Source organism: Asterias rubens, chromosome 6 (genome assembly GCF_902459465.1).
Source record: "Asterias rubens chromosome 6, eAstRub1.3, whole genome shotgun sequence".
NCBI classification, from domain to species: Eukaryota; Metazoa; Echinodermata; class Asteroidea; order Forcipulatida; family Asteriidae; genus Asterias; species Asterias rubens.
In genome coordinates this window covers 10,944,603-10,972,064 of record NC_047067.1, presented here as the reverse complement: position 1 = coordinate 10,972,064, position 27,462 = coordinate 10,944,603, and the positions used below count along the sequence as shown (strand labels likewise).

Below are 27,462 nucleotides of genomic sequence, written 5' to 3'. Positions count from 1 at the left end.
ATGGAAGGTACATTGTTCTGCTAGTAGTAGTCACAAGTGCTGGATAAAAGTGTAAATGGCTTGCATACTGTATAACAAGTTTGGGGAAATTAAAACATGCGCGTGTGCATCACCCTACTCTGAAGTGAATAAGTGCCCGGCCCGGCCACCGCTCAACTTGTAACGTCAGCTACACAGGAAATTGTTTGGCATGATTTTGATTTTTTTTTGGGGGGCGCTGCTCACCCCCCCTGGCCATAGCATATATTGCTGATTACAATGCAATGCATTTAGGCGTTAATAGAAGAAAAATGTGCTGAATAAGGCTACCGGGTCAGAGTGTTAAGTGCGTCGTTCGTTCGGGGATGGATTGAGTTTTGATTTTGGATTTGTTGTGTGTGGGAATGGAAGTCGGAGCGAACAAGAGGTGGATTGTGTGAGTGACAGCATAGCCGCTGACAGGTGTCTTGTGTGAGGGGATCGTCTCAACTAGGGGGGGCAAAAAGAGAGAGACAACTTCGCTGAAATACTGAAGGCAGTACATGCTGATCCGTGATTGTGTAATCTTCTCGTTGATTGTTGATTGGATACAGTTTTCCGAAAGGTAAGGTTTTTGAGAACACGTGTACAATGAATCTACAACTTTTGTTGTCGTATGATGATTTCTTAAATGCGTAGTACAACAATACATTCATTTTTGTAATCGAAAACAGGCATGTTTTTGTTTTTTCAGAATTTCATTGTCATGTGTCATGTGTCAGTTGTACTTTGTACTAACACAAGAGTGGTCCATCTTCATTCACAACTGCCATTTCTAACGTGATACTCGCATTTATACAAAATCTACAACTTCTTTTGTATTATGAATAATTCTTAAATGCGAAAAACAATACATTCATTTCTGTAATCGAAAAGCAGACGTGTAACTGTTTTTCATATGATAGGTTGTTACTTTTATATGGTGGTGTCATGTGTCGTGTGTACCATGGACGTACATGTAGGAAAAGACCATGGTTGTACTTAGTACCGAACCCAAGGGTGGTCAATCTTCACAATTGTCATTCCGAAAGTGATACTCGCAGTGAAAACAAATTTGATGAAATGTCAGATTTGTTTTTGATTCTGTTTGTGTAAATGGTTTTGTATTTAAAAGTACTTGTATGTTATGTAGTGTTTATTCATCAGTAGTTAGTCGACGTTTGTTTTGTGGTTGTGACCAGTTGAGGATGCATTACATGTGATAGGCCTGATGCTTCACGGAGGCAACAAAGGCGATTGCCTCCATGCCCCCTGGTCATTGCCTTGGTGCCCTTGAAATGCTCCAGTAGAAATTTAGAATTCCCTCATGGGAGCCCTTTACCAAGGAGAAGATGCCTTGGTGCCCTTTCCCTTTCAAAAAAACCTCATACAGGCCTGACAAGCCATTATAATTTTCTTGTACCATTTACTGTTAGGGCTCAACTGTGTACAACTTGCGGAGAATGATTTCAAGAAAGGAAAAAGAAGAGAAAAAAACCCCGCTTCAAACACCACGTTTTCAACAAATCACCTGTTTTGCTCACCCCCCTACACAAATAACTTCCATCGTACCGGTGCCCAAGGCCCCTACAGGTCCCTTCCAAAACAACTTTCTTTTTTTCGGGGTCGAGCATTTTGTCGCAGCTCTCCCAAGGTTTTCATAAGACCAGACCCCCAAAGAAAACACTTTTTTTTCTTCTCTAATTCTCTCTCTCTCTCTCACTCTTCTGTGTCCTTCCAAAAACTGCCGGCAGAATTGCACAAATGCCCACATTTCCACGTCCTATAGTCATCCAAAAGCTCAGAGCATATAGTCTAGAGGTTTTTTTTATTTTGTGGGTCTCCAGGTGCTAGGACAATGCCCTCCCCAGACCCCCTCAAGGGAAACCGAAAAACCCTCCCATGCGTTTCAAGACGGTATGTACTGAATAAACAAAATAAGGGGAGCATTGATGGTAGGTACCCCTGTCTTCTTCTCAAACTCTCTGCCTTTTTTTCCCCTTTCTCCATCCTCCCTCTTTTTTTTGGGTAAACAGTGAGGTGAGAAGAAGAAAAAACCCTGACGTGAACAATATAATTGAGTCAACCTTTTGGAGTTTTTGTAGTGGTGGGATTAAGTGAAACCGTAGCTCTACACATGTGAAAGGATGTTGCTTTACAACTTCACACATGTAGGTTAATAACTGGGTAATTTAATATTTCCTTGCACTCCTTTTTTTTGTGGTGAGAGTACGAAGTACTTTCTGTTTCTGGCGCGCACAGTGTTTAAGATTGCATGCTATGAATGTATATTTGTATATTTAACCCACTTTATACTGGGAAAGGTTTAGGGCTCAGTTGTTTAGTGATGGGGATACAATAGAGGAATTGGATCAAGCCTAAATGGGGTGTGTGAGCTGTTTCCCACAAAAGACTCTCACCTCTTAAAGTTGACCAAGTGTTTATCTTCGTGGAGCTGAACCACAATGTTTTCTTCTTTCAGATTTGCAATGTATGACGTCTGCACGTTGAAGTTCTTAAATTACAGCAAATTGTAAAAAAAAGATGCGCCTTTTTGAGGTATGGTGTACACAATGCTAGCAACGCTATAAGGTTTAGGTTAATTTGTCTGTATACACCCAAACCAAACAGTACACTCCTATCACGTCCACCATACCTTAATAAAAACTTTTTTAATCGTTCTTAACATTTGAAATCAGGTTGACCATATTTTCATCGCTGATGAAATTCAGTGATTAAAACTTAAGAAAAATATGATTGTGTCTCGAGTATACGTGGTGGACTTTTGTAGAATAAGCCGACACTAGTCTTTGTGCCGGAACAATCAATGTACTATAATATAAAAGTTGATATTGGCTCCAAGCATGAGACAAATGAATGTGGAAAAGGAAAAGTTTAATTATGTGTGAAGATCGCAACCAATCTGAATTAAAACTGCATGAATGTCTAAAAAAAAAAAGAGATAGTATCATGCCCCGTGGGCCGGTACGTGACCAATTTATGAAAAAATGTAACCATCGCTACGACGACATACCTCCAGAAATGGATTCATTACGAAATGTTCACAATCCAAATGCCACTTGACCTATTTCATATTGTTCTGGAATAGTGCACACTCGGGCGAGTGATGATAATAATTAAAGGCAGATGCCTAGCACTGATAATGTTTCCCGCGTTGGGACTATCCGGGGCAGAGGGACGGTAACACAATACCTCCGACGGCACTCAAATCAGCAGCGGACGATCCGTGCTTCAATCGCTCGGCTCGTGCGTTTAGAGCTCTGGTGCGTGACAAATGGCTATGTTTCCTGCCCATTTCACATCGCTGCAGAAGAAAAATATTAACAGTGATGAAGTCATAAGTGATTTGCTTAAAACTTGATCACGTCGAATGTATGTTTTTTTTTATTGTCATTGTCGGTGGACAATTGACAGGTAATTTTGCGCGTTTTTTCTTTCTTCGTACAGTCTGTGATTGGAGGGCATCATTAATTAGGCGTGATGTCTAACCCGATCATAACTTGGTTGATAAGTTATTGGTCATCGAGATGAATCTGTCATCACACGTACTTTGAATTATGAGTCCTGTTAGGGGATATTGGACGCGACGTCCCTATAGTAGTAGATTCATCACAACATGACCCGTCACCTAATATCATTATCTCGGGAAATTTCCTGCTGCGAAACAATTGAGTTATAGCTCATCATCAAGCCAAAGAGGTGTGTCTCTGTAAAAAAAAAAGAATAATCTGTTCGGATCTGTTGATGGAAATGCATTCACTTCTAGCTACTGATTTCCTAACAGATGTATAGTATTGAGAGTTGATGTAAATTCAGGGAAAATGTAATGAAGCTCCGTTCACTTTTCGTTACATGGGGACACCTTCCTGAACGACAGTCAAGGTATGGAGAATTGTTCTTATGCATGCCTGATGACAAATTGAAGCACTTTTTTACACTTGCGATACTTTTGTACATTGGTGATAAATGGCTGGATGGTTTTATCTGATTCGGGAATGGCCTCTATTGACCTGTTCCTTTACTTCTGTAATTTTTGAAGGGACAAGTGTCTTTTTTTCCGCAAGATTTCCAATTCCCTTCCTTGCAGAACACCATACAATTATTTCTAAAGATTTCATTGAATTATTTAGTTATAAACTCTAGTAAAAACGATGGAGACGGTTCATGTGTTACTAATTATTAGGGACAATTCTTTCTGCATGAACATATTCGCTCTGGTTTTTCGGCAATACCTCAAAAACAAGACTGCCTTTTGAATGAAGTTTTGACGTGTTATTTTTACATCGAACCGTTAAAAACAAAAACAAAGGTGTACTTTGCCTTTAAATTAAGTGAAAGCTGATTTTTCAACCGAGTCTGTTTGACCCTTTTGTAGTTTTCTTCGCACATATTCAGTACGTATGCAAAGTACACCTACTGCAATAGATAGTTCCCAATAGAGCTATCTTCACAAGCAACTTGAGTCTTGGCTTCTAGCTGCGTCAAATATTCTACATTTTCCTCGCAGCCATGGTGGTTCACCGACCTCTCATTGTTTTGATAAACTCCCTCGATCATGTTGTACATCAGGGCGGTACACATGTAGTTTAGCATAACACATACAGTTGTGAGTTCACAAAATGATTTTTTAAGGAAAACCATGCAATTTCAAGGCAAATTTGTGTGGATCATTATAGTCTACTTTTGAATTATCTATCTAACCATATGCATTTCATAACAAACGGTTTCAAACGCTTTTCAACGACCAACTTGTCCGATCCAAGGCAACGTGTTCCTTTAAGTGTCTTGCTTAAGGACACAAGTGTCACGGCTGGGGATTCAAACCCACACTCTGCTGATCAGAAACATCAGAGTTTGAATTCGGTGCTCTTAACCGCTCGGCCACGACATTGGTAACTTTTGAAAGTTTGCAAAGGCCAAGACCAAGACAACATGACAGAGGTCATGGCCTCCATGTAATTCCAGGCTTGTACATATATTTTAGGCCTAGTATTGTTCAAATTTTCCCACATAATTATTATAGATCTAGGATTTCAGGTACAGCATCTTAATTGAGTTGTTTTTGTCCCAGTGGGAAGGGGTGGAATATTATAGGATAGGGGGGAAATGCCTCTAGAAACATAGCCAACATGTGCACCTGTTAGAATGTTTAACTCGTGTATCTTCCCTTCATGTCATGTCTCATGTTAAAGGGTTGCTACAGATCGTTGGTTTGTAGTAAGAGTTAAGCTGTGTCAGAATTTGCGGCTACAGCTCTGGCTACGGCTGGAGTGTTGCATCATTATGCATTGAAGAAAAGGATCCTTATCAACAGTCATGCAAATGTAGAGCTAGTTGTAGCCACCAATCTTACATTAGTTTTCAACCAAACAGTCAGCTTGTGAAATTTTCTTTTAAATTTTATGGTCACATTATGGTGAAAAATTGTCATAAATTTTTCTACAGCCATAGCTGTATTTGTAGCCACCAATTTGGTACGGTCTTACAGACCATTCGTTCCCATTCATTATAGTTTTCAACCAAACAATCAGCCCGTGAAATTTTCCTTTAAATTTAATGGTATCGTTTTGGGATTTTTCTGCAGGCTCATAAGTACGGCTTACCTTGTTTTAAATATTATTGCCTGTAACCTTGAATGCTCTACTTTTATGAATATGTAGGGCTTGAATTTGTTATTGTAATAAAAATCAGAAATGTTAACAGGACTTATACATTGGGTGCGCTCGATTAGCTTCCCTGGGTCGACCCCGGTGTGCTCATCCAAGTGGCGTATTTTATGTTTTTTCCAGGACGACCGTGGGCACTGATAATTACCCCACGTTCGTACTGGCCTCCAAATCGGACATGGAGCTACCTAACCTACCTGAACAACAAGCATGATATTCTTCCTACTTGAGTCCGTTTTCCGATTTAGTTTGCCCTTGGAAAAATCTGAAAAATTGTGATTAAATAGCCTGGAATGTCTAACAGCATACACCACATGTAAATGTACATTGTGTACTGCAGGTCAGCCCTTTTACTTTGTAAAATATTCCTACTTTTGTCTTCTGAGCAACAAATATTATGCCTGCCTATAATAAAATGTATGAAATTAAAAACAAGTTCACTGAGATCACTAAGCAAGGATCGTCCAGATGGTAAATGTCTGTGTTCTGAAACTCCAAATTATATTGCCCAAGATCCCAGGGAGGCTCCGCAATTCATGCCAAACACTAATCGCTTATGACGTGAATCATAATTCCTGTACAATTAACATGTATACAATACATGCTCTTCAGTCAACTGGATGGGCTGGACGCATTTGTCATTTTTGCCAGGGCGATTTTAAAGGTGTTGTGTAGAATTGGTAAAGAGCTGACGTAATAGGCACAGACGGTGTTCATGTTTTGGTTGATCAACCATACATGAAATATATTACAAACTGTGAAAATTTGGGCTTGTTTTGTGAGTTGTGAGAACATGTTCGGCAATAAATTTTAGTGTAACAATCAAAATCAGCTGTTGAAGTTTTTAGTTTTTCAGAATAAGAAACAGCTTTCATAAAATTAATATGAAAGAGGGAAATATTGCACAGAAAAAAAAAATAGTTCTACTCTGAACTTCATAATCAGCAAGCTAAATTTAAACTTGTGTTTTTTATCTAATTCCAACCATAACAAAATGTACACGTAGTAGCTTTAAAAGGGGAGTTTCCATTTTTGTTTTATCTAAACAGGAAATGTTGCGTAGAGAGGTCGGTTTCTTCACTCTTGATAAAAATTGCTCACTCTTTGTGATTTGAGTAAAAAGTACAAAAAGTAGCTAAGCATTTCCTCACTCCCCCTGCCACTGCCCCTCCTTAAAAAAAAGGGGGGAGAAAGTCTCAAGCTACCCCCTCCCTGTGTATTACGTGTGTTCATAATACACACTGCACAGCCCCTCCTTCCGTTCAATTCCATCGCAGACTAAGATTTCCTGTCGCTGCGTATCATCCACCATGCTGTCTTAGTTTGTACACGTGTTGAGGTAAGCCCTCTCCATCCACCATCATTTGCGCATTAGTCTTTGTTGTACGTACACGTACGTGTCTTCGTTCATATGGAATCTGGATTTGTTTTATAACTGTTGTAGCCCGGACAAGTAGAACGTAATGTAAGTACCACAAACTATTCAAATCAGATTTGTCAAGTTAACAAATAGTAGTTATTGTCAACGAAGCAGGTGTCATTTTGTGCATGCTCCGTTTCAGTTTTTGCAGCTTAAAGGAACTAGGCTGCCTGACAGATTATAAAGTTGCATACAAGTTTTTCTTTACGCAGTGTTTTGATGTAACTGGTGTACAGTCATGTTGCGTCAGGAGTGATCAAGTTTTTCCTTATGGAATTTGCATACTGAACATGTACATGTGTTTGAATGTTCACTCCAAATGAAGTAGTTCTTCCTGCTTAACTTTGATTCTCGATCTTTTTATTTGCTGGGTGTTTCTTTCAGCCTGTTGTTGTCTTGATGTCCCATGTGACCGGTTGGCGTTGTTTTGGCTGACTGCATTTTTTTTAGTGTGTGGATCTTTTGTTGCTTTGTATATCAAACTTCTCTTATTTTTTGAGAAATTTGAAAATGTTGTTAACGAAACAGCCCTGCATTTGTGCACAAATGCAATCATGTCTAGTTTATATAGTTTTGATATTGATTGTATACAAGTTTGTATTTGGCCAGTGGATGTCAAGTTTCTATGTTTTTTAACAAGGACAATAAATAAATCTAATCTTTTTGTTCTGCCCTCAGAACTATCAGCAATATTTGTGGTAGTCTGTAAAGTCTTTACCATGTATTTCAGTCAGCCTTTGTGCAATGTACATAAATTACTGTACTCAACAACAAAATTTCCTACTTTTTTCCCAAGGGCCAAATATCACGCCTGCGTCCATTTGTTTGCTCAGTCACTAACATTTTTCAGCTACCTTGGACTTGTTAAATACTCATGAACTCTGAGGAAACATCACACATGATATTTATAACAATGTACAAAATTTAAATTATTGAGATAGTGTACCATGGGACAACGGAAAAACTGGACTTCTTCAAGACGATGTGACCTGTGACATCACATGTTTACAAAAGAGCCACTGAGCCTGGACTTCCTGCAGGCAAGATTTGTACACAGCCTAATGGAAGAAATCAGAAAATCTTATGAAGATTGCACTGTCTAATTCTTATCAACTTTTGATATGATGAAAGGGGGAACATCTCAAAACTTGTCCAGCTTTTACTTTCATAATTCTTAGATTTATGTGGAAACTATGACACAAAATTTCAACTGTCCCACCACATCAGTCTTCTTGCATTTTTTTTTTTTTTTTCAGGGAAAAAAACCTTGAGTAAGAAAATAACAAACTTGGGCCCGATTGTATAATTGGCAAAACACCTGGCCGACACTGTGCGCCACTAGGTCATTGGCACTAGAAATTCCAGCCCTAACACTGAGCCGGATTTATCACCTGAGTTCGTTACTCGTATTTGTTTCTGGGGGCTAAACATCCACACATTTAATGCAAATCCCAGAGATTCGTGGCAAGACATCAAGCTAGATGCTCTCAGGGGGTCACTTGGGCGGGGGAAACAGGAGGAAAATCAAGGAAATACAAGAAAGAGGCGCCGGAAAAGTATAAAGGGGCCTTGTGGGGTTTTTTCTTCTCGTGGTAGTTTTTCTTGTGTGTGAAGGCTTGGTAGGTGTTTTCCCAAAGTACATTTAATCAATGCTTGTACATGTATGCTCCCCCCCCCCCCCAAAAAAAATATTAATGTTGCTTTCCCATCCCTTTGTGTGGTTCTTTCTCCAGAGTTGCAGGAAGACGTTTTAAAACAGGGTTTTTAGAGTATGTACCCTGCTGCTAAATATTCCCATGGCCTTGTGCCAACGTGCCATGCCCCACCTCAAAAACTGTCAAGAGCCCTAGATGCATTCAGCAGCTTCCTCCCAAATAGAGCCTCTTGAAACCACTCAGTTGGACTCGAGATGCGTCCACCATTTCTCCCCGGTACCACAAGTGGCCCACTCCACCACCACCACCACCCCCTTCTGTCCCCTGTCTCCATGGTGCCTGTATCCCACCTGCATTCTCCGATGTTAATCAACCCACCAAGCTTATTTGAAAAAAATAAGGTCCGGCTCGTTTTTTTTCTTCTTCTTCTTTCGCTTTAGATTATTAGAAACCCACTGAATACAGGAGGCAAATAGCTCAACGCCTCGCACAATGGTCCCAGACACCTCGGCATTCTGATGGGGGGATTGGTAAAATTGGACCATGTATGACCGATTGATTTCACTAAGGCGATTACCTCGGGGGAGCCATTCACATGACCCTATTGTTTACGATCCCCAGCCCTGCCAGCTTATTCATCCGTTCAATACATGGATGGACACTCGCGTTAGAATCTTCCTCAATAGGAGGAACTAACTCGGAGTTAGGCGATACAAAAAAGAGGAGAACCTTCTTCACGTGAAAGCCTCCTGCATTTTGTTTTGGCACGTCTCATTGCATGTCAAAGCAAAGGTGTGAAAAGAAGTGAATGATTGGGGTTGATTGTAAAGGGGACACACAAAGAGCCCCCTAGTCTGCAGGGGGTGCCTTTTTTCTGAACTGACAGAATCCATTCCACTGGGTATCTGTCCCTGGCCCAGGACCGGGTGGGTGTTACCCACTTAAGAAGTAGGTGCACCCCACTCAGGGGGGGGGGGGCATAATAGTTCTCTTTGCGCCTTGTATTGGCACGCTGGAGTGTGTGCGTTTTGGTCTGTCCAAACTCCCAAGGATGCCCAGTGAATTGAACCGCCCCATTGTTAGAGTGTGGCCTTCTTCTTCCCCTGTCTTTCAAGTGGGCGCTGAGCCATAGCAGGTGTGCATGGACCCACTATGCATTAATCCTAAGATCCTTATAGCATTGGCTTCAGTGTTTGTGTTGGCTCACAACAGGGTCCATCCAGCAGCAGTGCCAGCCAGTCAGTTACTGCCTATTGAAGAGGGAAGCTGTGTTGCTGTGTGTGGCTCCTGCCGTCCGTCAGCCCAAACTCCCAAACAATACAAAGAGTCCAACTTGTTTTCACTGGAGAGATTTGAGTTGAACAGCGCCTCAGGAGAAGTTTTTTCTTCTTCTTCTCTCGGCCGGTCCATAAAAACATTGCTGATCGTCACAGCATAGGTTTCTGTGAATGGGTTAGCTCTTTGCTGTTTATGATTTGACAGTTATCACTACATGACCTCATTGCTGTTCTCTTCTCTACAAATGTGCATGTAAAACCAGAATTTCTCGTATTGATTGCTTCTAGTGATGCCGATACTACACGCATAACTCCACTACCTTCATGTACTATATGTATGCGGATTGGTGCTCTCTGCGCATGCATACGTGTGTTGTCAAACATTCTTGACCGGACTGCGTAATTTTCTGCATAGTAAGAACTGTTTGAAGTGGACATACACAGAAGAAAGCGTGGGTGTGTTCATGAATACATTCTCCTTCATCTGCGAGCTTTTATTTTCTTCTTCTTTGGGATTAACATACACACCGAGCAGTTTTCCTTTTTACTACTAGTGTAGTGAAGAAGGCCTACTCGCAGATTTATAGAAATGCCAGCACAATTTAGTTGATGGAGTATGCCATGGTTCCTTGATCTTAAATTACTCGCAATTTAAATGAGTTTTGTTTTGTTTTACTGCACAAGCTGAAACACTGAATGGACACGGAGAATCATGTCTTGAGGACTCAACGAGATAAAACTACGATCGCTTCCTGTGTATTTCTAATTTCCTGAGGTTTTCATTTCTGTGACTATCACTTTTCCCTCCAAGACGTCCTTTCCCCGTGACTCGCAAAGGAGACGACACGGATACCTGGCTGGATAATAATAACACGCAAAACAAAAAAAACGTTCGCAGCTAACCCCTTTGTTTTTGTTCGGAGGGGCAAGGATTTAACCCGTTTTTCTGCCGATAATCCTCCAGGACCTTGGAGGATTTCTTTCAAACGGTGGAGAAATCATGGCGCCATTCAACCCATTCTTGAACACTCTCAAGGCTAAAGGTACATAACACATGTAGGGTAATGTATACCGACAGACCTTGTGTTGCTGTCTTTCTTTTTTCTCTCCCCCAATGTAATCATCATCAGACCCAAGTGTAACTAAGCCGGGGAAATATTATCGTGGCAGTGACATATTGATTACAGTGGTTTTGTGAATAAGTAGAAAGTATTGTGTTAGATTACCGGTATTATAACATCCTATATATATTCAACCGGGCACTCTCGTCGGCAGCATTCATGCACACGTACCAGTACACATATTTGCACGACACATTTTGAAAAGAAGTTTACGAAACAATACAGTATCTTTTGTACGTACATGTTTCAACTCTGTATGTACGTGTACGTACATGTACAGCTGTCCCATTATCTATGTACGTACACGAACTAGTCTCACACTGTAGTAAACAGCACTCATGATGTAAAGTAACACTTATGGAAATTTCTGTTCAATGGGCTCCTTGTGGATTAAGTGTCTGGTGGTTAATTTATTATAAACCACATCTGATTTGGAGTAATAGGATGGGTTGTATCGTGTTTCCCCATGTAAAGACTCATTTCAATTTTTGTTCTTTTGTTGTGTACACAATGTGCATTACTTCTACATGTTTTGTATGATGTTATCTACAGAAAAAGTACAAAACAATGATTATAAAGTCCTGTCTATAGGCCACTTGTTTTTCCAGTTACATTAACACAGTAGTAGAACCCCCCCCCCCCCCCCCCAAAAAAAAAAAAAAAAAAAAATTAAAAAAAATATTAAAAAAATAAAAGAAATTCCATCTTTTTTATTTGCCACTTTCAAAATTATAGATGTGAACTTAAAAGCTGGAAAATATGTTTACTTGTAGCTGTATTTTTTAATTGATTTAATTCTCTGGTTAACTTAAATTGTGTGGACGAGTGTCCACACAAGATATGGTTACATGTTTTCAAAAGTTCTCATGTAGCCTACATCCAACAACATGTTTCTTCACACAGTGAGTAGTGGATAACTGGCTGGAACAGACTCCGAGCCAAAGTTGTCAATGCTAGGACAACAAATCAGTTCAAAAACGAAAAAGTGAAAATGGATGGCGTATTATAAGGCATAAGCCCACAATACTTTAAAAATCCCATCCAACCTTAAGTGGAATTGTGTAAGTTTGTAAAACACTGGAAACTTTTAGCCTTGGTGTAGTTATCTTTTCTGAACTACAGTAGATGTTTGACCACGTGTACATTACGCACCTGCATATTTCAAAGCTGTGAAAAAGGTCGCAGCAGTGACTAATACCCATACCTGTAAAATTTGTAATATCTGCATTCCCTCGACGCGATTTTGGCCTAGAAATGGTAATTATGTGACCTGACCTGGTTTTTTGAGGGTTCCCATTGTTTCAAGTCTGAACCAACCACACGCCTTCTTGATCATGAACAATTGCAAACTTCTTGTGTTATCAGAAACAAATGTTGCTGCGATGCATCATCGGCCGGGATCTGGCAGGCTGGCATGATACATAGACTGTGTACATGCGCTCCCTGAAGGACGTGTTCATTGTAATGATGATTATGAATGCACAGTGATCTGTTGTGTCTTGTATTACGTCTGATCGGATGCCAGTTGGAGGGGAATCAGGTTCATGCTGTTAAACTGTGTCTAACAGAAGCCAGATTGTTGGCGGTGATTGTTCAATGTTCTGCAATCTCTTTGTCAGATTAGTCATGGCAGAGCATTCGATCCCACTGGGAAAGTTTTTCTGTTGTTTAAAACTAGTCCACACCATTGGTTGTAGTTTTACTCTGGAGTGGATACTCTTGACTAGTTTGATGTTAGTGTTGACAGGCGGACGTGTAAACCGGCCTTCTCAGTGTAGTTTTATCCAGTGTCCCTTCACTACAGTGGTCCTGGTAGTTTTTATCAACTGACGTACAAACACATCATTCACAAATTGTTCATGTTTTTCTTAATCGTGTCTGTGTCTGAGTTGGCGGCTACAGCTACGGCTATGGCTGGATCACCGCGCCATCATGCGTATAGGACATCGTTAGAAGCGCACTTAGCAACAGCAGTAGTCTGTAGCCAGCAATTTGGATACGGCCTTCAATGGTTGAAGTCAGTAAATATCACAAAGTGGATACTGATTGACTTCTTTATTGATCAAATTTGTGTTACTCCCACAACATTTACATGTGCACACACGCAAACACACACAACTAATAATTGCATTACTTTCATTTCCAAATTTCATTTTCATAACCAGGCGACTCTAAAAGTAGGATTTGAAACTCAGCATGGTGGAAGTATTTGGAACTGAGAGAGGTTTGCGGAAGCACCATGTGAAAATCTCTTTGAAGTAGTGTGGTTTCTGAAAAGAACCGGTGGTTAACGACTCAACATTTCGATCTGTATTCCCTGATTGTCTTCAGGAGAATTCTGGTGATTCTGGTGCCTGGCGTTTGTTATCAGTTAGCAAGGTGTTGAGAGTTCACAGCAGTTTAAATGTGCTCAACTCCTGCGAAACATTCACTGAGAAATGAGCCATGTGACGTCAAAATGATTCGCATTCGCAGGAGAGTATGAACAAGGCTTTACTCTGTAGAGTACAGTTCAAGAACAGATGGGATAATTTTTCTTTTTAAGGATCGGCGAGTTGGAGATCTTGATATGAAGTAAGAAGAATCTGAGTTTGTCCAACAACCACTTTTTTTGTTTTTATTTGTGTTTCTTCAACTGTAATACTAAATATCCATGTTTATTATTTTGTTTTTCACAGGTGAGAGCACAGAGAGCACAATGGCAGAGGAGAGTGCCAGACCCTTCGTAACTAACGAAACAACTTTTGAGTGTACCTGCGACAATTTAGGATGTAACAGCGATATCTCGAGATGTAAGACCACAAAGCGATGCTACGCATCACTCACAATAGATGAAAATGGTGTGGAGCAGAGAAGGAAGGTACGTACTCTGGTTGGGGGGGGGTCTAAAAGTTTGAAAGAATATCGTGGAGGACCTATAAAATTGCGCGCTCTGATAATGATCCCAAATTATTTTTTAAGTTGACAAGAGAAATTGTTTTCAAATATTTTTTGTAACGGTGAATCTGGTGGGAGTCGAACCAACCCCTTCTAACTTTTATGTTTTTTTGTTCTGTGTAATTCTTAATATCTCCCTGAATGCCGTACTGAATTTCTTGACTGCAAGGTGCAAATGTCTACAGCTATTGACAGCAATGTACAAATTATTTAAAGGCAGTGGACACTATTGGTAATTACTCAAAATATTTATTAGCACAAAACCTTACTTGGTAACGAGTAATGGGTAGAGGTTGATGGTATAAAACATTGTGAGAATTTGCTCCCTCTAAAGTGACGTAGTTTTCAAGAAAGAAGTAATTTTTAACAAATTTGATTTCGAGACCTCAGATTTAGAATTTGAGGTCTCGAAATCAACCATCTAAAAGAATATCTCGCAACTTCGACGAGCTCAAATTTTCACAGGTTTGTTATTTTATGCATATGTTGAGATACACAAAGTGAGAAGACTGGTCTTTGACAATTACCTTTAGTGTCCAGTGTCTTTAAGATACAGTGAAAATTCTGGTGGACCTGTGGAATGACCCGCTAACTGCTCTACTGTCAAACCCTGGTATTTCATTTCTTTTCTGTTTAGTGAGCTGAATTAAAATTAGTGAGCTGAATTAAAATGTGTGCGTCTTTTTGTTTTCGTCTTTTTAATAATTTTGCTTCATCTACATTCTTCCTCTTTGTGTGTTTCTTTTGTAGGGATGTTTCAACACAGTGGAACGGACCAATATGTACTGCAAGAGCGCCTTCCAGGATAACATCATCATGGTGTGCTGCAAAGGAGAGATGTGCAATGAGAACATCCAACCAGCCTTCCCTCCCCCTATTCCACCAACCACTCCGATATGTAAGCATTATCAAAATCAATGGTGTAGTTTAAAGTGTCCGTATTCGTCAAACGAAATGGGTTGGTAAATTTTTAGTGTGGAAAATGACACCCATTTGTCTCCTTGTACATTGGTATATTTGGCTTTTGGTACTGTGTGTACATGTATGTTTCATTTGTGGTTACATCGCCCTTATAGGCGTAAACAACTGGTGATCTTGCTGGCCTTGCACAGTTTTCTTGCAAGTATGCAGTTGCCAAGAACACTGTCAACTCGCCCTAACTATACATGTACAAGAGGTTTTTCTTTGTGCTTGAGGGCGGACGGCTGGGTATCGTTTTCCTTTTTTTAAATACTGGCATCTCTGCAATGTAAGCAGACAGGCTTCAGACACAGCCTGACGAACAAACAAACAAACCAAAGTAAATGTCTGCCGCCACCAAGTGTCCTTAAAGTCAATCATTTGAATTCTTATCTGTTATATTGGGTTTTTTTCTTCTGCAACTTTCAGCGGGGCTAAGGGAGTCAGCCTCGACCTACGACGTCGTGTACCTCGTTATGGCCGTCCTGGGGCCCTTCTTTGCTCTCATTGTGGGCATCTCCTTTGCCGTCTTCATGTACCGCTGGATGCATAAGAAGAGATTACGAGAGCTGAACACAAACGATGAGGAGTATGCCCAACATGCGCCTCATGATCTCAGAGCCGTCCCGGCAGGGGACAGCACACTAAAGGTTTGCGCCTTTTTACTTTTCCTTTTTCCACCCTCAAGACCTCTTTTCAGGATTGGTGGTAAGCAGACAGATAAAAGTAACCACCACAAATACTTTGTATAGTTGTTCTTCTGTGAATAAATTCCAAGGCCTGTATGCCTCGTTTTTGAAAGAGCAAAGGCACCAATGCATTTTTTTGGGGGTAAAGGGCACCTTATAAGGAAATTGTATATTTCTTCTGTAGCAGTTCATGGGCACCAAGTCAATGACCAGGGGGCATGGAGGCAATCGCATATGTTGCCTCCTTGAAATATCAGGGCTGATTTCCCTTGTACAGTTTTGCCAAATGCTACACAAAATGTTTCAGTTCCTGCTCAAAAATCACTATTTGCTACTAAATATTAGCACTCAATGTGCACAAACCATGTTCGATTAAAAAAAATTGCTTGACAAAACTGTTTCCTATTCTTATAACTTGGCTCCCATGGCAAAATCAACATGACGATGACCTGAGTGTGCATTCATAACTCCTTTCCCCTACAATGACTTTACTTTAAATACGAGAAGTCCCCTCGATCTTTTAAGCGAACGTGTAGTAGTTCGGCCAATCTCCTTCCCCTCTAGGTAGTACTCAATAAGCATGGTTTTTTTTAGAGCTAAGTAGTCTCCCGTATTCCAAACTCTACTCCGCTGCAGTAGAATATTCAGCAACACAAGTTCTCAATGAACAAACCTACAAAGCAAAGTAGATGAATACAAATGGTGTTACCGTACACTGAATAAACATTGATACCTGAACATGCAAGGCCTCAAACGACGCGGATGACATAAGATTTGAGGCATTACATGGTTGTGTATCCGTGATGTTTTTTGTTTCTTGCGGAAACAATATCTTTAAATGGAATTTTTTCAGACAAAATAAAAGCTCTGACATTCTGTCCTGTGTATTTTTTAAATAACGTTTTCCTGCTTTCCACACATGTTCCTACTGCCACAGAGTCGAAAGGTGAAATTGCAGTTTTTCTGTGAAAGGCGACTCTTCAGTTTTTGTAATGTGAATTTTATCAGCTGAGTTCCTCTTATTCTCTAAAATAAAAATGCTATGCATAATTGAAAAACACTGTGCAAAGTTAGGTGCAGTTGGACATTCATTAATTTTTCTCGCAAATTGGCATGTCTGTTAACAGCATTAATATTCCCTTTAATGGTGTCGATGGGATGAAGTACTTAATATTCAAAATAGTTTTTTACCAGCTCTGTGTATGCACACGCCATTAAAGTCAAACAGTCAAATATCTGCAAAACCAATAACCTATTGCGAGAGAGAAGTTCAACATAATTGTCACATTGCAAAATTCATGGCCCAATTATCCGTAGTATTACATGTATCACTTGTCAACGAGCAAGTACCCCCCCCCCCTTCTCTTTGCTAACCCTCTGGTCAGTGACCTGCAGTAACCAGCAAGAACCGCTTAGCTAAACGTGATCCCTCTTCTTCTGTCGTACAGTTCCAACTCTCTCTGCGTAAGTGGCCCGGCACGGGTCTAGTCTGATTTTTAATAAAACCTCAGAGGGCACACATCCGTCTTGAATGTTATGCTGGCTCCAAGCGACATGCATCAAAAACCAACACTGTTTAGTCATCACAATTTCACTCGAGTGTTTCATGGGGGTGATGATAGATGCATGGATGGGGAGGGGGGTCATGCAGCTAGCTTCGAAGCACTACTTAACACACAACACATTGTTTTTTTTCTCAAGCTACATGTATTCGCACACACACAGAAATAATAATTCAAGTTGAGTTGCACAGATGGAAACAAAAATTGCTATCTGGAGAGCAGATATAAGTTTGTGGGGTGCTTTCATGACTTGGCATTTCAGCGGACAATTTGCTGGTGCCAAGGAAAGTGGTTCTGTGCTTGATAACTGTTTGGCGACGCAAGATAATTTTGCTTTTAATAGCAAAAACTGGGTTACCAGCTAGGATGTAATGGAAGTAGATATTTCTTGTTGTTGGGGCCCTGAGTTTCATGGCTCTGCTTACCGTAAGTGGAAAAATCAGCGCTTAAGGAAGCAATAGAAAAACTGGGGCTTAACTAAAAGTGTATTTCACAGCTTAGCAAGGAATGACTGGTCGCGCATAAGCGTACTTAAAGTCGGGCTCAAGGCCAAGTTAAAAGTCCTTTTGAAAGTGGGCAAAATTGTAAGTCTCAGTCCTTAAGTTAAAATGGTGTAAAATATAAATATAATGTCATGCTACATGTATCAAGAAACCTTTAATCTGTTCCTACAACATCTGAAAGTATACCGCGCTTTAAAGCCATTATACCCTTTCGGTACAGGAAAAAAAAAAAAAGTTCACAGATTTACAAATAATTTACAGGGTTTACAGAACGTAATGGTGAAAGACTTCTCTTGAAATATTGTTTCATGAAATGCTTAACTTTCTGAGAAAACATTAAAACAATATCAATTCTCGTTAGCGAGAATTACGGATTTATTTTAAACACATGTCATGACACGGCAAAAAACGCGCGGAAACAAGAATGGGTTTTCCTGTTATTTTCTCCCGACTCCGATGACCGAATGAACCTAAATTCTCACAGGTTTGTTATTTTATATATTAGTTGTGATACACGAAGTGTGGGACTTGGACAATACTGTTTACCGAAAGTGTATAATGGCTTTGTACTATGTTTACCTCCTGCTGTAAACCACTGGCAGAGATAGGAAAAATTATACATGAGTAAGCAAATGACAACACTATGGCATTGAAATGGAAGAGCTACATTGTACAGCTTGGTGAAGCTTTTATATGACTGTCATTTTTGTATGCCCTGTTATCATTTTTGTAATGTATAGCTTCATGTGCAGAAAAGGAAGGAAGCGCACAGGATTTGGGGAATGCCTGGCCAGTTAAAGGGACAGGGCTTATTCCAACATACATGTAGCACCTAGACTCTGAAGTCATTTCCGGAATACCTCAGACAAATCCACAACATCACTCTCTTCCAGCAGAAACTCAAAACTCACTTGTTCTTGCTTGCTTTCCATTATCTTGACAAAACTTGACCGGCGCCTTTGAATGTTTTTCTTTTTCAATAAAGTGGGCCTTATAAATGCTGTAGTTTATTATTATATTATTTATAATGCAGTAATTTGGGCTGATATTGTTGAGGGAGTACATGTATATCCCTGATATGTATTCATCGGGATGAGTACTTAAATAAAGAAACTCACGAGGGACGAGTAGTAAATGACAGAGTTTATCCATGTATCAGCGTAAACAAAAAAAGTAAACAATTTTTCTTTTTCATTTTTATGGTGGTATTTCATTTTCCAACTTCGCACCCAGGGCTGTGGTTTGGCGGTCGCAACCATCAACTGTTTCAGTTAAACTTGCCATTGGTTGATCGCTAGCCATTGACCGAAACAGTTGTTGGTTACGGCCGCAAAAACGCGCCCCAGGAACAACTAGGCAGTCACTGCCCGGTTACAAAGACCCTGTTAATAAAGTGTTTTCTGCTCATGAGCCTGCATACATTTGCCTCATAACTCGGCCAGAGTCCTCACTTTCTTGTACTTTTCTTTTTTCCTTGCTCTCAGGACTTATTCGATCATTCCAACACATCTGGTAGTGGTTCCGGCCTCCCTTATCTTGTCCAGAGGACCGTTGCCAGACAGATCACACTGGTGGAGCAAGTCGGTGAGTAGAGTCTTTTTTCTTTTTAGTCTGGTTGACGGGTATGTGGGTTAACGAGTTCCTGGATGTATGTCAGTGAATCACCGGGTTGAATTCCAATGTGAATGTTGCTGCGGCTTGCGGTTCACACGTAACATGAGTAAGGATTTCGCTCGTAATAAAACTGCTGCAAGATAATGGAAGGGAATTCTCACGGCTTTTGTAGCACGCCTGACTAAAAGGGGCCCTTTTGGATTATACCGAAACTCCCAATATGCCATGAATATGCGTGACAAGTTTGTGAGGAGTCGGGTGAATTTAGATTTATATGTTTAAATAAATTATCTATTCCTTGAGATCAATATTTGACAACATTATGCAGCAAGGCGATTTGACACAATTTGTCTTGTGTTAAACTTTCTTTAAGATTGAGAAGTGACTGCCAAATATTAAATAGTTATGGTAAAGGGTCTTGGTGGCATACAATATATTTGATTAGTATGTTTTTTAGACATTTTTTAGGCTTCAGAATTTCCTTGGTGATTTTTCCCCCCCCCCTTTTTTTTTGCACTAAATATTTTCATCGACTTCAAGGCCTGGCGTTTCTTTGGGAGGGCAATGCCATTTTCATTTTTAAAAGTGTACTTTCAATGGAAAATCTGAAAAGTTTACGGTAAACTTTTGGCCAGGACCAGGGGCAACCAAGGTCATGGCCTCCATATAAATGCGGCATGGATTTCATAATTAAACAGAGCAATAAACACAATTCAAAAAATGATGAGCTACCATTGAATGTGCATGAGTAACCCTGTGTGATTTTCTCGTACTAGGCAAGGGACGCTACGGTGAGGTGTGGCGCGGCAACTGGCAAGACGAAAACGTCGCAGTGAAAATCTTCAACTCCATCGACGAGAAGTCGTGGTTCCGCGAGACGGAGATCTACAACACCATCATGCTGCGTCACGACAACATCCTGGGTTTCATCGCGTCGGACATGACATCGCGGAACTCATGCACACAGCTCTGGCTGATAACGCACTACCACGAGTTTGGATCGCTCTACGATTACCTGAACCGGAACGTTATAGACATGAAGGTGGCCATCCGGCTGGCGTTGTCGGCAGCCGGCGGGCTCGTCCATCTCCACACCGAGATCTTCTGCAACAACAGCAAGCCGGCCATCGCCCACCGCGACATCAAGAGCAAGAACATCCTGGTGAAGGAGAACCACACGTGTTGCATCGCCGATTTGGGGCTGGCCGTGCTGCACACACGCAAGAACGACCAGTTGGACATTGGGATGAATAGCCGGGTGGGCACCAAGCGCTACATGGCGCCAGAGCTTCTGGAGGAGACCATGAACACGGCTGAGTTTGAGTCGTTTAAGAGGGTGGATGTCTATGCCTTTGGTCTGGTGCTTTGGGAGATTGCGAGGAGGTGTCAAGTTGGGGGTACGTTACTACTAACTGACTCACAAAAGTCTCTCAGGCTCTTGCAGCCGATTTTAGGAAACTCTACGCCACTATGAAGCCCACTTGTACTACATTTATAACATAAAGTTGTGCGCATCTAACTCAAGAAATCTTGCACAAGGGGACTTAAAAGTTCAGTTCATAGTTCCTGTGTATGGGAATTTTACAGTTTTCATAGGGAATTAGCAAATTTATGACATCAAAATTCGAACTGCCATTGCATCTACAGGAAGTATGAACCGGGCTTTATGCTTTAAATGTTGCACAAGTGGACTTAGGCAGTTGAGTAAAGTTTTGTGAAATCAGCTGCTAAAGGTTGTCTTTCTTTCCTTCTAGTGTCCAACTATTAAACCAGTCCTGCTGGCTAGTCACTGAAGATATATAATGGTGGACCCTCTGCTGTATGGTGACAGATGCCATGGGGGGGGGGGGGGGGTCTAGGCTCAGAAGTACTCTGTAGTGGTTGTATGACTAATGTCTACATAGCAAAGTTAAGGTCACTGTATTACCAAGTGTGAAATGCTGTGTTCATTTGCCATACATGTATGAATAACTCTTCTAACAGACATTGACAAAACTTGAACCATAATACAGGATTGCTCAATTTTGAGTACAGCAATCAATTCATTTGTTTTAATCTGAATGCTCACTGACTGTAACAAAGTTCATAGCAGTACCAAACTTTGAGAAATATCAACCCCCCCCCCCCCCCCTAAACAAAAACCCAAATCTTGTCGGCAGGAAGTCAAGGCTCTGTGGCTTTTCAGTAAACACGTCATGTCATAGGCCACATGGTCTATAGATAAGTCTTATTTGGTTTTCTCTCGCCAACGTAAACACAGACTTCCTAACGACCTTCCTGAATTCCTAGGTAGAACTTTAAACCTTAAAATTTCTGACCTACATGTATATCTTTTCATGTGTGGTAAGATTTCCATGGCTGGGGTCCAATTTTTTAGAACTGCTTAAGCACGAAACGTAGCTAAGCACAACAAACTTATGCCAAACGGGGTCAGGTTACCAGCCAAACTACCATGTCACATGTACAATTTGTGACTGCTCATTTCTGCTAGGCAGACAATTGTTAAGCATTATTCTCTCCTAAAGCACCTCTGGGCTAAACCCAATATGGTCAGCTTCTGTTTGATTATTAGTTCAGGATTGATGGTAGTCTGGGTTTCAGACAGGTGGGAAATCTTTTGTATTCTTACAATTTTTAAAGAAATTTTATAAATACATGTAGTAGCTGTTTTGTTGACATATTTTCCTTTTCTTTTTCGGTCAAATTTATAAAAACATTAAGATAAAAACCATATACATAGCACACACCAGATTGCAGAGTAGGGTTTTTAAAACCAAAGATGTAAGCTGGCTTCTTTCTTTGTGCTCAATGGATTTTAGCCAATCAAATCCCTGAACTTAGCATTTTAAATGATTTGGAACAAGTTCTCAGGTTTCTCTTGTACCATACTTGCTTTTTCTACAATACATGTTAAACATTCGCCCTCCTCATTTTTCGTTTACAGGTATAGTTGAAGATTATAGACCGCCATTCTTTGAGTACGTCTCCAGCGATCCAGGATTTGAAGATATGAAAAAAGTTGTTTGCACCGAAATGCTTCGGCCGACTATCCCAAACAGATGGTCAAATGAAACTGTAAGTAGTAATTATGTGTTTGGACATTGTCAGTGTTGTAGCCAGGGTGGGCGATGCCGGGCGGCCTGCCCTGGACTAACAAATGTTGACCTGCACTCGGAGCCTAATACACTGTGTGCTGCACAGATTTCCCCAAGGTTGCACAGAGCAATGACGGCCATTCTGCTGATAAGAAACACCATGGCCCAATTTCATAGAGCTGCTTGAGCACACAAAGTATCTAAGCACAACAAAATTATGCTTACCATCATAAGGTTACCATGCCACATGTACAATTTGTGACCTGCTCATTTCTGCTGAGCAAAAAATTTTAAAGCAATATTTTCTGCTTAAGCGGCTCTATGAAATTAGGCCCTGAGCTTGAGTTGGGTTCTTTTTATCGCTCAAACTTGACACGCCTTAAAGGTGTGACAATTTAAACTCGCTTCTTAAACAGAGTGATACATAAATGAAAGCCATGATTGAAACATCCGAGAATGAAATCCTGGCTTGGTTCTTAACAAGAACTTCAGTTAAGATTTAAGCCTCAAAGGGTTCACCTTTAGAGTAGGATCTTTAACCCATAAATTGGGGTGTGTTTAAGGCCAAGGGTCCCCAGCTGGTCACCCCTGAAGATTAGTATCCCATTTCTTATGGTGAGATTCCAAATCACACAAGTACTTCCCTTACACATTAAGCTTTCCTTTGACATTGATAGACTGGTACAGGTGTCACAATAAATCATGGACTACCGGCCAGTTGCCGGCATGCAGTGTTGCACTCACTCACACGCTGTAACTGGGCGTGCTCCAAATCAACTAATAGAGGTCCCCTGCCAGACTTTGGGAACACACCCGTATCATTCAAGGGTTGTAATGACGGATGGTTCGTGTTGCAAAGGGTGGACGGGCAGGCGGGTGGTTTGTTTCCTCGGACAAGTAACGTAAAGGATGTAGTGGGGACGAGCCGACACAGGTGGAAGGAATGAATGTCAATGATTCAAACTTTCCCCTTGAGTTGATGCTCGATTGTTGTTGTTTTCTCCCAGATGGTGCAATACTTCTTATTGTCAGCAAACTACAATCCATTTAGACCATTTACAGTTGCTGCTTTACCTTACACCCCCCCCCCCCCTCTTTTCCAGGCTAAGAACCTTGCCCTTGCGGAATTCTGCAGCCCATTGTGAAGCGTAAAACCAAATCCAAAAGAATGTTGATACTGATTGTCAGGCTTGGTCCTAATTGCATATTGCCTGTAAGGACTTGCTATAAGCAAAGAAAAGTATTGCTTAACAGAAAAGTACCAATACTAGTAACACCAAGCCAAGTACTTAAGCAGCATTCAGCAACAGACATGCAATCTCCTGAATACAATCAGAGCATACTGATCAAGACGTTGAATCTTTAACTACAGAAACAGGTTACCAGCCAAAATGACATTAAGTTTACATTGTTGTGACTGATGCCCCACTCAACTTTTGCTTAGCAAAGAATTTAGTTCAGTATTATTTTCTGCTTATAACAGTTTTATGAAATTTGGCCGAGGCTAGCTTAATGCAAAACAGGGTTGGAGTATTATGATCAATCAAGCGTAGGCCAAAATTGTAGGAAGGATGGTCAGGGGTAGAAGATGTAATCTCTTTTCCTACATGTAGGGTTCACAACAAGGGGATTAGTAGATTAGGATCAAAACTCAACTCCGGGATTATATTGTACTATATATCATCACCCCAATAGAATAGTTATCTGACATGTATAATTTGCAATAACGTCCAGTCAGTGTTCAATACAGAGTTTGGGTTAAAGGGGTTATGTACATCCTTGGCTCTTTAAATCCTGACGTTTTATAACAACTCACAGTCCGGAATTAGATTGTACTACTTATCATCACCCCAATAGAATAGTTATCTGACATGTATAATTTGCAATAACGCCCAGTCAGTGTTGAATACAAGTTTTTGTTAAAGGGGTTGTACATCCTTGGTTGTTAATGGTAAACCAAGTCTTAACCTTTTACAATAACTCCCAGTATCAACCTATGATAATGTTGTCAAGGTGGAAGAAGGCCTGGAATTTCATCTTTGAGAGGGCATGGCCATTTTCTTTTTTTGCAAAGGGCACTTCCATTGGGAAAAATTAAGGTCCTTAGGAAACTTTTGAAGGGGCACCAACCAAAACCAACACCACTACAATGAAGGCCGTTGCCTTTGTGACATCTGTGTTAAACTCCAGCCCCGCTTCTGGTGATCACTTTTCAAAGTAAGAGCAGTGATCATTTTCTGGAACCACGTGTCTTGCTTTTAACATTTTTTTCAGATTAAAGAACAAACTTTGAATGTCAATCTTTTTTTTCTTAACAGTGAAGGCATTTCATCCTTGAAGCAATTAACAGGCTGTTTGGAACTGTACCAAACTTGTTTACAACACGCGAACTCACTAGAAACTTAATTCGGTAACTTTTAAAATAAAGCTACAATCAGGGGAAGGGGGGCTTTACTTGCTCTTTAACTAATTGAGTAAAGGGAAGTAGATACTTAGAGAAACAGGCATCACTAAACGAGAAAGAAGAAGGAAAAAAGGAACATAGGGCAGGGCAGCTTTACACAGAAATAGGATTAATTAATAGGTCATCTGGTGGGCTATTAGTTGTAAATTATGAGGTAACATCTTTTGGAGGGGTGTCTATAAATTATTGTGTGAAATATCTAATGTCAACGTGTGCGCTTTCTTGCCCAAAAGGAAATGAGCAATGTGCCAATTAAAACAATAAATTGCCGGAAATTGCGGATAAAAACAACAAATACCAAGGGTAGTTTGACACGTGTAGAGGATGTACGATGTAGCAGATATCTAGTGAGCGGTCGGTTGTCATTCGATGTGATCTTTCAAAGAGGATTAGAACCGAATACTGTTGACCTTTTCTCCTGAAGACGATCAGAGCATACTGATCGAAACGTTGGGTCAATAACACCTGGGTTTTTTTCAGAACGAAGACTACTAAAAAAGACATATTCCACACGGTGAAATCACAAACCTATCTAGGTTATACTTCCACCATGTAAAGTTTCAAATCCTTCTGAAATTTGTTTTTGGCTTGATTGGTGACCTTTTTTTAAACACTGTCGTTCCTATAATGGGACACTTGTATGGACCCCTTACATTAATCGCAAGCTACGCACAACTCTCGGCCCATGACAGGGCTTTACCTACCCCTGTGGGGGCGCTGTGACAGTGTTGGTCTTGTGACGTCACATACCTTTTGAATTGATACAAACCCCCAAAATCAAAGCTTGCCAAATTTGTCATGTGATTTTAAAATTTGACTTACAATTACCATAGAGTCCTTGCTCTTTGCGTTTACATTAGTATGGTTATGAGTCTGAAAAGTTTTTATTATTATTGCTGTTTACATATGTACCATATGAAACAGTTAGTTTCTGATGTTGTCCAGTTTTGTGTGATTTTGTGAGGATCTTTTAAGTTCATGTCATTAAGTTTCACAAAATAAATGTGCTTTTGCCTTCAACCATTAATAATTTGGTTTCTTTCCCATGTTTTCTTTCTATCCAGATGTTAATTGCGCTTTCCAAACTAATGAAGGAATGTTGGTATCACACAGCGTCGGCAAGGCACAGCTCCCTCAGGGTCAAAAAGACACTCATGAAAATCGCAGAGTCGTGTAACTTAAACACAACATCCAAACTGGACTACAGTTGGGAGAAAGCGTTCATTTGAGAGTGGGGGGATTGGACGTGTGTATCAAGCCAGACAAGACTGTTCTGCTGCCCTCGAGCGGTGCTGTTGCACAATGAGGGATGGGTGTCTGAAGGACCCTAGTAGGCCGAACCCAGAGTCTGGCTTATCGGGAGAAGTGGACACTGGAAAGGTAGACTGCCCGATCTCAGGCGCCCAAAACAAGAACATTAGCTCAGCGCCAATGTCACATTGACACCTCCGAATAGTGCGATGCAAAAATAATGGATTTTGCGAGCGGCTTTGTAGAGCTGCACAAACACTGGGATCGGCGAATAGTTTTGGTGAGCGGCAAAAATACTGGATTTTGCGTGTAGCTTTATTAAGCTAGAAAAGATAAGATGTCTGCAACTAAATGACAACAACTAGTGAAAGTCTGCTTCAGAGTTAATTACTGTGCCAGCATTAGAGAATTCTGCCTGTATGGCAGTGACATTGAACAGGGAGTCTTAATCATACTGGTGTACGCTGACAACCCACAGCTTTGCAGACGATAAAGCAGTCCCCTGGTAGTAATGTATTTTTCCTTCTTGGTCGATTTGAAGGCAGTGATCACGTTCATGTGTGCCACACCCTACCTCAGTTAAGTTCTGGATGCATAACCATAGGTCATGACAGCATGCATTGATGTGTCATACAGTCTGATAAGAAGAGTGTCTGTAAGAAGAGACTACCCCACAACAAAGACCGTGTCAGTCAGGAAGTTTTCTTCATGTCAACGCAACCAATCTTGATGTCATCTTGGCTCAATTTCATTTCAGGTGCTTAAGCAGACAATTCTGTTTAGAAATTGTGCACTTAGCAAAAAACAAGCAGAATACCAGTCACAAATGGTGCATGTCACATGGTATTTTAACTGGTTACCATATTTCTGGTAAGCATAACTTTGATATGACTAACTACTTTTTCTGCTTGAGCAGCTCTAGGAAATTGGACCATGGGAAAAGAAAGATACATTTCAAGAAGTTTCGGATCATTTAAATTATTGGAGAATCATTTGCTTCGTGTTCATGTTTGCTTCGTGTGAACTGAGTTCCAGTTTCATTAAGTTGCTTAAGCACAAAAAGTAGCTAAGCACAACCCAATTGTGTTTACCAAAATAAGGCTACTAGCCTAAGTACAATCACACATGTCGATTTGTGACTGGGGTATCCTGCGAATTGCTTAGCATAAAAGTTGTAAGCCATACTTTCTGCTTAAGCTCCATACAATTGTGCCCTGGGGTCGATTTCTC

The 27,462-nt window shown here is 40.6% G+C and overlaps 1 protein-coding gene across 3 annotated transcripts; it reads left to right on the top strand.

The window, feature by feature from the left end:
* On the top strand, positions 1-27,462 carry LOC117291520 (activin receptor type-1-like). Of its 3 annotated transcripts, none has more exons than XM_033773295.1 (8): positions 1-583; positions 13,836-14,017; positions 14,845-14,992; positions 15,484-15,704; positions 19,293-19,392; positions 20,199-20,819; positions 22,367-22,497; positions 26,046-27,462. In XM_033773295.1, the coding sequence occupies exons 2-8, from the start codon at positions 13,856-13,858 to the stop codon at positions 26,208-26,210; spliced, it is 1,548 nt and encodes a 515-aa protein (XP_033629186.1). In that variant the 5' UTR covers positions 1-583; positions 13,836-13,855; the 3' UTR covers positions 26,211-27,462. The 3 variants fall into 3 exon arrangements, with proteins under 3 accessions (XP_033629186.1, XP_033629187.1, XP_033629184.1); XM_033773296.1 differs by lacking the exon at positions 1-583 and adding an exon at positions 7,077-7,149; XM_033773293.1 differs by lacking the exon at positions 1-583 and adding an exon at positions 10,605-11,079.